The sequence below is a fragment of the Onthophagus taurus genome, chromosome 11 (assembly GCF_036711975.1).
Source record: "Onthophagus taurus isolate NC chromosome 11, IU_Otau_3.0, whole genome shotgun sequence".
Classification (NCBI taxonomy): domain Eukaryota; kingdom Metazoa; phylum Arthropoda; class Insecta; order Coleoptera; family Scarabaeidae; genus Onthophagus; species Onthophagus taurus.
Window position 1 is genome coordinate 21,485,234 of NC_091976.1, and position 15,315 is coordinate 21,500,548.

The window sequence follows — 15,315 nt, forward strand, 5'->3', positions numbered from 1 at the left end:
CTGTAACAAAAGAAGAGTTAAAAAGGGTTTTAATTATTTTATTATTAATTACTTTTAATATTTCAGTGAACCCATAATCGTTTTCGATTATAGCGGATTTTTCGTTTAAAAGGATCGCAACTGATATTAATAAATGGAAATTTTTGCAAGGAAGTCCCGTCCATAAAACTTCCCACAATCTCATTACATCCTCCATTTCCAATTCACGTTTAAACCAAACGAGTAACCACCGGAAACAGAAGAACATATTTCCCGATTCGTGAGTATCCAAATAATTTAATAATTCTGGATCTATAAATTGTAATAATGTGTGAAGGTGTTGGAGTTGTGCTTTCATACCAGCTTGGTCAACATCAAAATTATTATTCTATAATTAATTAATTTTGAGTTTTAGATTTTTCCCTAATCCGTTACTTACCACTTCTTCCATAAAACCAGCAAAACACCAAAATGCATCAATTTCCGATTGCATTAAATATAAAATTGGCGAAAGTAAATCGCTCATTCCTTGTACATAACCTAAATCAAAGTTGTACATAACATAAGTCATTAAAATATCGTGTAATTGTTGTAAATGAACATTATCATCTCCGCCATAAAAATCCATGTGTCTATCAGTTCTATTAACATCTTTCTCAATGATACTTTTTCTATCTCGATAATCAGAAAAATTATCCTCTTGAAATTTGGACATACTCATCCATTGCTTTTTCATTTTAAAATATTCGGCTTCTTTAATTTTATAAACATTTTCGCGATCTTGTTGTGTTGAATCCCAATCAAAATAATTCAACAAATACTTCCAAACTTTCGTTCTTAACTCAGGGGTAACTCCACCTCGGAAAATCGTTAATTTCGTCGTTTCAACATCTTCGATTCGACCGTGACAATCTTGCAAAGCAATCCATTGTTCCTTAGTTAATGGACGTGACCTTGGAAAATCTTTTCTGTCGGGTAATTCCGAAACGTTCGTTACAATTTCGTATTCGCCTTGAGTTGTTGTTGTTGATTCTAGCGTTGTGATGCTTTTATTTAAAAGGGCTTTTACGTCATCTTCCATTTCTCTTTCACCGTGACTTGCTAGTACTACATATTTTTATTATTATTTGATAATACTCTATTTTTTAATTCGGAGGAGTGTTTTCAAATTGAAGCGCCAAATTGGTCAGTTTTAAAAATTACACTAGGTAAATTCGAGATGTTGCCGGCCGCCTAGAAACATTGGGTTTTGGGTATGGCTAAACCCTAAACTTTCTAGTTCTAGGTATAGTGTTAGTTCTAGTTTTTATTCAATAGAAATGTGCAACATAGTGATATTTTATGCTAATTAGCGCTACCTACCAGCCATCTTAAGAAAGGTACGGCTAAACGGAATGTATCTAGTTCTAGGTTAGTTCTAGTTTTACACTAGCACTGTTACTATGTAGAACTAACACTATACCTACATAGAACTAGAATCATTTGGGTTTAGTCGCACGTCTCTTAAGACGACTAAACCAGAATGATTCTAGTTCTAGGTATAGTGTTAGTTTTACACTTGCCTATCACTAGAACTAACATTAGCCCTAGAACTAGAATCATTTGGGTTTAGCCGCACGTCTCTTAAGACGGTTAAACCCGAATGATTCTAGTTCTTCGTATAGCGCTACATGACAATTAATGATGTTTTGTAGTTCTAGGTCTAGTGTTAGTTCTAGTTTTAGTTCAATAAAAATATGCAACATAGTGATATTTTATGCTAACTAGCGCTACCACCTACCAGCAGTCTTAACACTCGACTTTTTTCATTTAGTTTTTTCTCAAACCAATTTATACCACTACAAAATGAAAAAATTGTATAAGAATTCTGCTAAAACTTTACCATGGACAGAAGTTACAACAAGTGATATGAAGAAGTTTCTTGGGTTATTGATATTGATGGGACAAACTAAAAAAGCTTGTTGGAGGGATTACTGGTGAATGGACCCTTTGGTTGAAGCACCAATATTTCCTAAAACTATGAGGTTGAGCAGGATGAGGTTCGATCAAATCCTTACATTTTTCCATCTCAGTGACAATATACAAAATGTACCTAGTAGAGACAGACTTTGTAAAATTAGACCTCTACTGGATTACCTTATTCCAAAAATTTAATGTATGTATGTACTGCAACAGTAATTATCACTTGATGAAGCAATGATACCATGGAGAGAACGTATCAGCTTCAAAACTTATAATCCGACAAAGATTACCAAATACGTTATTTTTTTTAGAATGGTTTGTGAAAGTGAGTCTTGGTACATTTGCAACTTTCAGATTTATTCGGGCGGAGGAGAAAAACTACAAGAAACTATATTATCAGTCTTGCAGCCGTATTTTGTATAAGATACTCTGATACAACAAATGACAATCTATTTGATATCATCTGAAGAATAATCGTGCCAAGTTAGAGCTTTCTTGAATGAATATTGACCGGAAGTGGCCACCATCTTGAAACTGCTTTAGATGGAAAGATCGGTATGAACCTCCCATATAAACTAAATTGAGCAATTAAAGCAAAGTGTTAAGAGAGGTACAGCTAAACGGAATGTTTCTAGTTCTAGGTGTAGTCTTAGTTCTAGTGCTACTATTAGTCTAGTGTTATTTGTTATTCAGCGCTAGATTATTGTACATTTTTATTGAGATATAACGGACACTGCCTTCCCCGTATTAATCCGTTACGTCCAGGTTTTAGTGTAATGCATAGAAAATAGCTTCGTAGAAATGTAACTCTCTTAAAAAGAATCGTAGTGGCGCCATCTGTTGGGGACATTTTGAAATTATTCGGCTAAGAACCGAACCACAGAATAACTGTGGCTCCAATTAACGTTCCGACTAGTTGGGAATTCCTCAGATGCAATTACACCTGTCAAATAATGCCGCCACATTTGAATTTCATTGCATCATATGACATGTGAGATTGCATCTGACGAGCTTCCAGCCAGTTATAACCAGAGCCCGGACAGTTTAGGAAAATTATCCTAAAACGCCTTCCACTCCAGTCTCAATATTCAATCGAAGCGTGCGAAGCTGCCGGATACGTCATACCTTATGTCACAAAATAAATTATAATTAATTTATTACTTATAAATTTAATAAAACCAAAAATGAATAATTCAGTGCGTATTTTTATATTATTTTTATTAATTCATTAATTAATGTTGCACTGCAAGTTCTTCGCTAAGGTACGCTCATCGCTCTTCAAAATTCAATTTTGAAGAGTAACTTAAAAGGTGTCAAAAGTGACAACAACGTACTTACGTCGTTGTCATGGAATTCGTTTCGTGTAGAGGGGCGCACTTTTCCTAAACTGTCCGGGCTCTGGTTATAACATTAGCTGAAACAAACCTATTATAACAATCTACTATCATATATCATACCATTATTACACTCTTACCGAAAAATCACTTTAAAGTGACGTTTTCATTTGTCATTTTAAACCAACTTCAACTTTTAAAATATTTAGCAGCAAATTTAAAAATATAACACGAATTGGAATTTATTCTTTTAAATTAAAAAACTGATACTGGTAATAATTGTTATTGCTGTCTCTCATCATTCCTACTATTAATAACAAAATTGTTAGTTTAATTAAATTATTTCAGTATACACGCTAGTGTCCTCTCGCGGTGGGATTGCGACATATAATCAGATCCAAGTTCTCCTATCTAAGATATGTGGGGTTGGTGTAATGTCAAATTATATTGACATGTTACATTTTATGTGGGACAAAGTAAGTAGGTACGCCCTGGTTTTTATTATGTTTAAACAAATAAGTAATTAAATTTCTAACTACAGATTACTTAAAATCCTCTTTGGTTTTAAAACTCCCGCCAAAAAATAGCTTTGAAAAATTACACTGTATAAAGGTGACTTATCATTTTACTCCTCCAAATTAAAAAATGGCGTATAATTAATTAGTTATAAATTAAAAAACATTTTTACCTATATCTGCCATTCGAGCAAAAGCTGCTTTAGTTATTTCAAGTGGATCTTGTTGAAAATTTTTCATAAGGTACCACATATAATGAGGTTGTTCATCAGGAAACAAAGAAAGTTCACCGAAAGTTTTTTTAAATTGATTCTCGGCCTCTGTAATTTCACCAATAATCACATAATGGTTTTTATCTCTTCTGGCTGGGGCAGTTTTTATATATTGCCTCAAAACATTATTAAAACAATCCGAATTTCCATTTTGAAAAGAAAAGCTACATAATGATTCACCACTGCCATCGTTAAACGTTAATTTTCTATGGTTAGTCCCCAATTTATAGCTTTTAACTTCACTTAATTTGATTTTTAAGTATTTACTTCTATTTGCTTCTTCGGGGAGTAAACTTCCACTTAAAGTTCTCGTTCTTTTTTCAATAGTGTTCACAACCGCCCATTCTTGATCTTGAGTATCTGACTCAATTGTAAAACTCTCCAAAGGTTTCCATTCGACATATAACGAAGATGAGTCACAGTTTTCATACCTTGTAATAAACAAAGTACCTGGAGCTCTTATGTATTCAATGTGCGATGCTGGTCCTGATTCAAGCAAAACACCATCCTGACAAAATAATTCGTTAATCTTTGGATAATCTTCGTTACGATTCAAATCTGCATTGTGTCTCAAATCTTCAAGCGGTTGTAAATAAGTGGTCGTGCTTTCTTGTGATGGATGACGCGACATTTTCCTATAATAAAAATTAAGGTACAATCACTATGAGGTTATTGTTCATACTTTTTTAAGTAAATTATGGTGTAGATTGCTTAAAAACTATCACATTTAACGTATTTATTATGTAAATTGTCGAAATTCGGAACTTTGTAACAAAACGTAAACAAAACGCGTTGTAATATGACAACTGACACACCTTTTCAGAGTGTTTTGACATGTAATTATAGAAAACTGTAAATGGATAAAAACAAGTAAATAAAAGCAATACTAATACTTAAGCTTAAATTCCATTAGATATTAAAATAAAAAAGTTAATTAATTAATTTATAATTGAATATAATTGATTCTAGGAGTACGATTTAACTATAATATTGTAGATGGCGTTACTATATTGACAGTTATATTGAAGTTTAATATCGGTTTTTTTAGTTACAGAAAATATAAATTAACCTTTATTGAACTTTATTGAACTAAAACTAGAACTAGTGCTAGACCTAGAACTGGATTCATTCGGGTTTAGCCGTTTTAAGAGACGTACGGCTAAATTCGAATGTTTCCGGTTCTGGGTCTAGTGTTAGTTTTTGCGATAGTTGCGTGTTGGATTTAGTGTTAGTGTTAGATCACAAGAACCAGCAATAAACTTAGAACTAGAAACATTCAGGTTTAGCCGAGCGTCTCTTAGCCGTCTTAAGAGGAATGTTTCTAGTTCTAGGTCTAGTGTTAGTTCTTGTGATAGTGCTAGTGTTAGATCATTAGAACCAGCAATAGACTAATAACTAGAAACATTCGGGTTTAGCCAAGCGTCTCTTAAGACGGCTAAACCCGAATGTTTCTAGTTCTAGATCTATTGCTGGTTCTAGTGATCTAGCACTATCACAAGAAGTGCTAGTGGCGCTAGTTCTACATTTCATTCAATAAAAATATAGTCTAGTGTTAGTTCTAACTGTGTAAGCACGCGTACTGGAAAGTTATAAACACAGGTAAATTAAAAATGATACATTTTGATGATACTAAGTCACAATGAATAAGATGTATTTGTTTTTATATGAAAGATGAAATTTTTTTTAAGGTAATAAATTTGTTGGATGGAATGGAAAAGACATAACTTAGAGAGAAGGTGAAATTTATGAAAATGGACTCGACAATCTGCGCCCAGTCGGTGATAAAACCGCGGAATAAATTCGCCCCTTATACTGCGAAGAGCGATCCCGCGTATATTGGCGTATCCCTTTCACGTGCGCAATATTTTTATGGCGGATTTTCGCGCGAGCCCGTGATCTATAGATGTGTAATAATATAAAGAAGGGCACTTTATCGCCCTGGCCACTGTATACACACATGAGCGTCGCGGCTCCCGATATAATTTTATATGACACATTATGCATTAAAATCGGTTTTGCGGCCTGGAAAATTGCCTATAAGTGTCGTTTCGGCACCTCCGGGCCCCTCACGGACTCGGTCTTCTTATTTATCGCACGCATATTTCTCAGGCGCCAAACGAAAATGGAAAATCGCATCATCGACGACGCAACCGACGCGTATACTTCAATAGCGACCTGATAAGAACCACTCTCTTTCTTCACTTTATTGCGTTTTTGATCCTTTATGAAAATAGAAAAAAAAATCAGCTTCTTGATAACCTCCGTCAATCTGAAATGATCCCAACTAAATTTAAATCTCATCCCTTTAAAAGCTCCCTTTGTGGATATTAACAACAAGAAATTCATAGAATTTCAATTCAAAATTTCCTTAAATTCTTTTTTTTTTCTAGAATTTGACACATCAAGGGGGATTCCGTTCCGCTTTGAAGAAGTGTATAACGGGTTATCACAATTTCGCACGCGGAGTTGGGATTGTCAACGGGATCGCGATGATTAATGATACGGCACGCTTACGTTTAACTTCATCCCTTTTGGGCGTTCCGACCCCTTTTCGTATCCGGGAACGGTCGACGGACATACGTTTCGCGCTCACTTCACACGTACCAGCGACAGGCCGTTCGTTTGACACGGCAAAACGGATTAAGTCGAATACACAGATTAGCGATAACACATTTCGAAACGAAATCAACCCACCGTACCTCCCTCATCGGCCATTTCAAACTCAAAATCAAACGGGTGTGTTATACACGATCATTAATCTTTATTATTGGACAAATGAATTTAGTACATACATAGGATTTTAACAAATAATGTAAAAAAAATGAACATAACGGTTGAATAAGTTCGACTATCAAATCGTACAGTGAGGCCTTACTCAAGAATAGCGTTCAGAGATAAGCGTTATTGCGCATATCCATCTTTCTGCAATAAGCAGAATTATCTTTATTGGGTTGGTGATAATCTCCGAGAAAAAGTGAGCTCGTCGTTGCCATCAGTGATACCAAAGACTCCTTAATACTCACGGAGGTTGTCTTATCGAAGTGACTCTTTGAAACCCAACGTATCTTGACAACGATACTCATTGATTGAAAACTATCAAGATGGATTTGTGGCTTTCTATTTAAAATCGGCATACTTTGACGATTACATACTCCTTCCAAAGTTTTTAATAAAAATTTAGACTGGTTGGTACGACGAACTTTGCATGAAAATTTTTTGCTGCCAAGTTTGGGTATGAAGATTGCAGAAACATCACGCCAACAACGAGCAATGTGGCGAAACACCTAGTAATATTGATAGGATAACCAAGAATTAAACGAGAGCAAAGTTGATGAAGTAATGGTACTCTTTGTAATTAAGCTGTTCAAGCAGTATATAAGATACCACGTAAGAAGTATTAAGTATTGTAACTAATAGCCATTACTCTGTTATTGAATTTTTTTCAAAATCATTTTGGACCACCTTACCTGACATTTGACATTGCAATCATACCAGAAACTAAGTTCCAATTGTACTCAAGATAACTGCAGATAATGCAAGATAACTTCAAATTTCGATTCTTGATATTATGATTCTTGTTCACCACGCCGAATATTACGATTGCAGGTTCCTTCCACTTCCTATTTGATTCCTTGAAAGAGAGTTCTAATAATAAATAAAGATCTAAGCACAAAAACTTAAATTGGATACTAACATAGAATTTCGAGAAGGTACTAATGAGGTTAACATTAGTTCTCAAGTAGAATTAATCTTTCAATCTATTTCCTTCTTGAAAATTTTCTTTAGAATTGAAATCTTTTTACTGCTTTATGTTTAAAGCATTGAAAGAAAGAGTGAGAGGTAAAAAAAGGGTTTTTTGGGGGATTTCCCCCGCATAAATCACAATTTGACAGGAGCTCCTGTGCGTTGAATTCGCTTTTCGCACGGGGGCCTCGAAGGCAGTGGTGTCGACGTTGCCCCCGTCCTCTCGCGCCATATTGTCTAGCGATCCATCATCCGACTGTCAGTAGTTATTGTTACGGAAATCTATACAGTTAGGGGCGGCCGGAACCTCCCGCGATGTGAGCACGCATAATTGGCCAAGTTTAAAGTCGAGATGAAATTGGCTCCGCGCCCCGCGGATGAATATTTTATGACGCATACCAACCTTACAATCCACCCCAAATCTTCCCAACGCCCCACCCAAACGGTGCCCTCTCATTACAGACGTCATTAAAGACCCATTAAAGAAATTCGATTTCGTAGATTTGAAAAAGATTTTCGATTTTAATCAAAATCTAAAAATTCTTGATGGTGTTTTGAAAACGGTTTGCGATGCGGATAGAATGTGCTATTGTTATCTGGACGGGACGGCGGCGTTAGTAGTGAGTCCGGGGCGCAGATTATCGCCTCGTTAATAGGAATCGCATTGTTTGTGCATGCGGTGACCGCACAATGGGGGTGGAAGCGCCCTGACAATGAAGAGGGGGGACATCATCCCCAATAGCGAACAATACGCGATCGGCCGCGTTAGATAGACTCCGGATTATGTCGACGCGGATTCACCTGCACTCTAACGTTTTAGATACCATACGGGGATGCGATTCCCCCCATCAGCACCAACACCGCGTTACTATCCCCCCACATCGGCATGCAGATATTAGACGAAACGAAACCATGCGTGTTATAATAGAGCAGAATTAAAAATAGGAAGAAAAAATTAAGAATTTTTGTTTGTTGTTAGTTGAAGTAAATTTTTAATTAAGAATTTGGCGTTTTAAAACTTACAAGATGTAATTTTTAGTATATGAAAAAGTTAATGAACACCGTGCTTTATGACATACGAAATTTTAATTAAAAATTTGTAGCTCGGTCAGCTTTATAACAATACTTTAACGTACGTGTTAATTATTAATGCGACGTACATAGTGGTTCGACTAAGAATGTACCATTTCGTTGCCAAAGAAACAATGCCATGGAGAATTATGAAACATCATTATTTGTTTTATCATCTATAATAACATCAATCAAATAGAGAGACTATGTAGATACTAATGTAGGCTATCTGAAGATGAGGACTGATTTTGAAATCGGTAAAATTAGATAATGAAATATTATCGAAAAATAACTTTATTTTCCAAATTGTGAGAATGTAGCATGGAAGGAATCCGGATTGCAAGAAACTTCGGGGTCCAAGAAGATCTATTTTGAGGGTCACGCTTCCATAAGATGGGCTGGAGTTAATTGAACCATATAAATTGGCCAAATTACTTTTTAATGAATATTTATCGAAAAACGACTTGCCATACAATCCAAAGAGATTGAGTAGCCCTACAAGACTTACAAGCCCTATAAGCGGTGCTATAAAATATATGTCATCCATTTTAGCAGCAATTTTGAGGTTTGCTCTTGGAAAGTCGACGGGAGCTGGGAACAATAAGTAACAAAATTGCACTCTTATCAACTAGAGAAGCTAGACACCATGGATAAAAAAGCATTGCTCTTCACATAGTGAAAATCTGCCAAAATGAATATGTTCTTTCATTGACATCATACTATTATAAGCTAGATCATCATTTTAAGATAACCGTTTAAAAGATGAAAATTACACGTCCAGATATACTAGAGGACTCATTAATACAACACCTTCTTTTTCATGTAGGCTAACAAATTGGAGCTGGATCCATTCAACTTTCCTTTTAGATTAGAATTATTGTCATGGGATCAACAAGCCTCCGCTCGCTTTAACAAGCAAGTAAATGGAAACTAAAAAGTTATTTATGGAAAATTAAAATTAAAATTTGTGTGTTGTACAATGATTCTTAAATCATTATGATAGCCGAACTAATTTTTGAGATATGATGCTTTTTATCAGTATAAATATAACAACAAAAGTTATCAAAACGAGAAGGGCAGCATTAAAAAAAATCATTACTAGGATATGTATGAAAACTATGAAATTATTTATGGCACACTAGAAATTCCATCAAGAAGTATTCCTTCAACGTCCAACCAATCCAAAGTTATGAACGTGCGTTTGGTAACGTACACTGCATCTGTTTTTAATCTCATTATCTGTGCATAAGTCCAAATCCGCATACCATCAGCTGTCTAGCTTTTGAAAGATGCTTATTGTTATTCGTCATAGGGAGGGTATGGCCTCATAGAGTGGGTTCGTAAAGGATATGCCTCATCACCTAAAAGGAAGTAAGGCAGTTCAATATACATTCCGGGAAGAGGTGAAAGTTGTCCAACACCTCCTGTTTTAGTTTTCTGTAAAGGTTGCTATTGGAAAATATGCCACCATCGCTCTTTTTGCCAATATCTAGTCAATTTCTAGGACCTGGCTAGTGCCTTCCCGAATACTTTCTTATTCTTATATGTGCCTTTCACCACTCACTTCTTCTCCACCTCACTTCCACTTCTTTTATATGAGCTCACTTCAGCGCTCAATTATTCTGCTAGATGTTGTCTAACGAAATTTTCATCTTCCAATGTTCCAAAGCTCGCTAAGCACCAAGGAAACTCTAGAACCGTTGCACGTTTTAGTAACATATGCGAATCTTATACACTTAAAATATAAGTTACCATAAAGTTTTCAACACTTATCTCTGAAATAAATCTCTCTGATTTAAATCTCGTCTTACTTTCACAGTATTCCACATCTTGTAATAAATACTTGTAATGCCGGATCAATCCTTTACTGACCTTAATTACCTTAAAATCCTTTCTATTTTCCATCGCAATAATAAAATCAAAATCTGTATCTTTAATTACAACTCTACTTCCTTATTTGTTGCTTTAATAATACTAACGTTATTTTCTTTTCTTTCAGGTATTTCGCGACCAGGACCTCTAATGGGTGCTGTCTGATCGGTAAGAATTTAACTTTAATTTATCTTGATATTTTTCCGATGGTATTTATTTTAATCGTGTCACATCATCAACGATAATTTATTGTTACGATATGAACCTGTCTTTTGTATTGAGCAAAGTCCCTTGCGATGTCATTATGTCATGTTGAAGCCGAGGTAGCTACGCTGTCGAGGCAGAATAGAGTAATTAACTAGAAATGATTTCTGAACTTCTTTTACTATGGATATGTTACTTACAAGCTGAGGCAGCTTTGCTGCCGTGGCATCTTTGTCACCTACAACTCAACAACTTGTAAGTTCAACAAAACTTTAAATACTGGGCAAGAGGAAAGTCTCGCTTACTTCATGAAGATTTCTTTAAGCTCACATGCAAGAATTTTAATGAATGCTGTGAATGCAATACTTGCTAATATGGTTCAAAGAATTATGCAAAACTTGCAAACTTGACTCTAAGAAAGCATAAATGTCATCTAGTGTTCCAAAAATATTTTTTTTCTCACCAAATCTTGTTATATACACATCTATTAAGAATTACTTCAAGTAGAACATTCTCCAGAATTAAGTACTTGGAGAAACGAACTAAATCACTTTTAAAGACTTGCGATAGAAATGAGAATAAAAGAAACATTTTAAATTTGTTAAATTTCTTTTGAATGGTCAAATCAATTTAAAAAAATTTTAATTAGCTTGCGTGTATGTAAGCACTCTAAGGAAGAAGAATTCTTCTCAATTAACGAAGAAGTAGGAAACAAAGAGGATGCAAATCAAGTTCAATTATAGAAGGAGAGTCGGTCGGTTCAAACATAAACATAAATCGACCGTGCTCGGATACAGCTCGGTTTCACAAGCACCCGATCGTTAATAGCAATAATAATAAAACGTATGCGTGTATCTCTTCTATTAAGTAAACCAGAAGCGGCGGTCTAGCAAGCAAACGTCTTTCTTTTACTTAAACGAAGAAAACAGTTCGATCCCAAATAAATAGAGGTTAATTAAGCTCTCGTTTTGCACTTAGAGAGGCTACTTTGAATGTTTCCGGCGAATAATTGAGTTAAAAGGAGGAAACTTTTGCATACAGTTTTTTTTAAATGGTCTATTAATTCTGAGGATGTTTCTGGCGAGATAAGTTTCTTGGTTAAATCGATTTTTGTTCTCTATTTTAAATCTTTTTGATGTCCCCTTTTTGGGTTACTACCCTTTTTGTTTTCCCTTTTCGATTTCCGTTCCCGACAATAACTATCTGTTAATGCACGTGGCGAAATTCAGCGAAAATGCAATCAGACACCCCTTTGATGCAAAGCTTTTCACAATTGCAACCCTCTCGGTGAGCTGCTATAATACAATTGAGTGCAGTACAATCCCATACAGATTTATTCAATGGTCACACACTCGATGGAATTATTCCGAGTTAACTTTATGATGACGATATGACGTGTAGTGATTGCATTAAAAGATTAATGGAGAAATTATTTGCTGAAAAGTGTTGTTATCCGTATCTACATTTGTTTTCGCTTTAATAAATGTTAATTAATTTAAATAATTGCTACCAAATGGACAGGTAACACAGATCGAGTGCGCTGGAATAGTTATTAAAAAGGAATTATCCGTTGTCGGAGAGGAAACGTTCTCTGGTATAGAGTTATTTAAATTCGTCGTTATGCCTTCAAACACAATTACCAACTACAAGCCAAAGAGTCCGAAGATAAATTTGTTAACACATGCCTTTCGCGGTAATTACCGCAGTCTAATTAGAGCGGCCACCGATTTTTGTATTGCTATTACACTTAATTGTTGAATATTAATATTAATCTGGTACGCGAAACCAACTTAATTTTTTAATTACTGTACATATCTAAATGACTATTTTTGTTTCACTATAGAAATAACACCAGAATGTTTTTTTTATATTTGAATGTGTTATTTGTGACGTGGCAATTATGATAATGAAGCAGTTAGCCAAAGCATTTAAAGCGCCATGAAGAAAACTGTTTAGTATGTCTTGTATAAGCCGAGGCAGAAGAGATTAATTAAAAATTATTTTTGAATTTCTTTTACTATGGATATGTTATTTACAAGCGAAGGCAGCTTTGCTGTCGAGGCAGTACAAAGTATTCAACATTAAAAATAGAAGTCAGAAAATGTTTGGAACATGTGTGTTACCCAAATGTCGAAGTTGCCGAGATAGTGATTAAAGTATTTAAAATGCGTTGAGCAATGTTTCTTACGCTGTCAATATGTCATGTTGAAGCCGAATCAGCCACGCTATCGGGACAGGAGAGGCAGTATAAAGTATTCAACAATAAAAATAGACATCAAAAAATTTTTAACAAGTGTCTTACCCAGATGTCGAAACTGCCTAGATGGTATATAGTATTCAACAATAAAAATGAACATCAGAAAATGTTTGGAGAAGTGTGTTACCCAGATGCCGAAGCTGCCAAGACAGTGATTAAAGTATTTAAAATGTCTTGAGCAAAGTTCCTTGCGATATAAATATGTTATTGTAAAAATCAAAAGGTCAGGCCGAGGCAGCTTTGCTGCCGAGGCAAAAGAGAGTAATTAACTGTACAAATGATATCTGAATTTCTTTTTTTATGGATGTATTATTTATCAGCCGAGGCAGCTTTGCTGCCGAGGCTGTACAAGGTGGGCAAATTTGGGTATTATTATAGGCTCTCAGAAACTATAAGGGATACGAAAAATGTAGGCGCCATGTCCCGGTCTCTTTTTTCGAGACTAATCCAATCCCGCAAACACCAAACCTCTATCTTCTTTTGTTTTTAAGTTATAGCCAAAAGATCAAATTTTCGTGATTTAAAAAAATGTGCATATTTCGTTTATTTTTGAAATTAGAGAAACGGGGTTGATACGTTATATAGATTATACTGCCGTTGAAAAATTTTAAACATACTTGATGATTTTTAAGATATAACATAAACTTATATTTTTGAAATACAAGGTATAGTTGTTTATGATGTTACTGAAAAGAGCATATTTGTAGCTTTTCTATGATCGCACACATGGCAATGAAGTAGCCACGCTGTCGAGACAGAAGATTAAGATTAATTGTAAATGATTTTTGATGTTATTCACAAACCAAAGCAGTTTTTCTGCCCAGGCAGTACAAAGTGTTCAACAGTAAAAATAGATGTCAGATAATTGTTGAAACAAATGTGTTACCTAGATGCCGAAGCTACCGAGACAGTGATTAAAGCATTTAAAACGCCTTGGGCAAGGTTCCTTGACGTGTCACTATGTCATGTTGAAGCCGAAGCAGTAAAAATGAAATTCTTTTAATACAAATATGTCTTTTAGAAGATTTGCTGCCGAAGTGCATAACTGTAGATATACAGTGTGTCCCAGGACAGATGTTACAAGAGGTATAATGACTTAAAATTTTTTGAATTTTATTTTAAGGCCTAGGAATTAAGCCCTGCTTGGTGTGGAGAGAATTTTAAGTATATTATAATATTTTGAAAATCAACTCGGCTTTGATAGTGAAGCGAAAACTATTTTTAGTTCAGGTAAAGTAACCTTTTTGTTCATGATACTGAAAAATTTTATTAAGAAAAGTTGTTCAAAAGGTGAAGTTATGGTCCTATGCAAAATTTCAGAAAGATTTACCTTCATTAATTAAACCACCATATTTTAGAATGAAGAAAAAACAATGAAATATGTCATGAAAAAAAAATGACTTAAGTAGTCGCAAATATTGACAAATAAATTGTATTATCCCTCAGTTTTAGTTCACATTTCAATTACTATAGAATATTTATGTTATCTAAACTAAAATGTGATGGTTCAACCTAAGTAGATAGATCCTTCTGAAATTTTGTATAATTTCTCATTTTGAACAACTTTTCTTAATAAAATTTTTCCGTATCATGAACAAAAAGATTACTTTACCTCAACTAAAAATAGTTTTCGATTCACTGTCAAGGTCGCCTTTGTTTTCAAAATATGATAATATTCTTAAAATTCTCTCCACACCAAGCAGAGCCTAATTCTTTAGCCTTAAAATAAAATTCAAACATTTTTAAGTCATTATACCTCTTGTAACATCTATCCTGGGACACACTGTATACACCAGAAGTATTTTCTGGTGTATACAGACACCAGAAGTATTTTTTGTAATAAAGTGTTACATAAATGATAAAAATAGGAAAAATTATAAACTTTTTGTGAGAAATATTAAAATACTTAATTTGTTTCAAAAAGTAAACATGTTTCGAAACAAATGTGTTTCATCTTCAGTACTTGAAATAATTACAAAATGATGGAAAAATTTTAAATATGTTGGAAATAGGAATGAGTTTTGGTTTTCTTTCTTAAAATACAAAATATTTCTAAAAAATTTGTAGTTTTTTTATTAACTTATGATAAGTTAATTTCCCAGAAA

At 34.5% G+C, this 15,315-nt stretch overlaps 2 protein-coding genes and 1 long non-coding RNA gene across 7 annotated transcripts in view; 1 reads left to right on the forward strand and 2 right to left on the reverse strand.

The window, feature by feature from the left end:
* LOC111418068 (TBC1 domain family member 15-like) overlaps nt 1–15,315 on the reverse strand; it is a 245,047-nt gene that overhangs the window by 571 nt on the left and 229,161 nt on the right. Inside the window, exons 1-4 of one of the 2 annotated variants that reach the window (XM_023050501.2) lie at nt 4,745–4,880; nt 3,964–4,697; nt 419–1,086; nt 53–367 (exon numbers count right to left, since the gene is read on the reverse strand). In XM_023050501.2, the coding sequence (XP_022906269.2) occupies nt 53–367; nt 419–1,086; nt 3,964–4,693 (1,713 nt within the window). In that variant the 5' untranslated portion in view covers nt 4,694–4,697; nt 4,745–4,880. Of the gene's footprint in view, nt 1–52; nt 368–418; nt 1,087–3,963; nt 4,698–4,744; nt 4,881–15,315 lie in introns of those variants that run through there. The other variant, XM_023050500.2, reaches the window with a different exon arrangement.
* LOC139431876 (uncharacterized) lies at nt 3,127–3,957 on the reverse strand. Its single transcript, XR_011641912.1, has 2 exons — nt 3,416–3,957; nt 3,127–3,366 (listed from the first exon to the last, which is right to left on the reverse strand). It is a non-coding gene; the product is annotated as an uncharacterized lncRNA (long non-coding RNA).
* LOC111418066 (dachshund family transcription factor) overlaps nt 5,551–15,315 on the forward strand; it is a 198,862-nt gene continuing 189,097 nt past the window's right edge. For 2 of the 4 annotated variants that reach the window (XM_023050498.2, XM_071199707.1), the window contains exons 1-2: nt 5,553–5,661; nt 10,877–10,917. The gene's annotated coding sequence lies outside the window, so the exon portion shown is untranslated. Of the gene's footprint in view, nt 5,662–10,876; nt 10,918–15,315 lie in introns of all 4 variants that reach the window. The other 2 variants (XM_023050497.2, XM_023050499.2) reach the window with 2 other exon arrangements.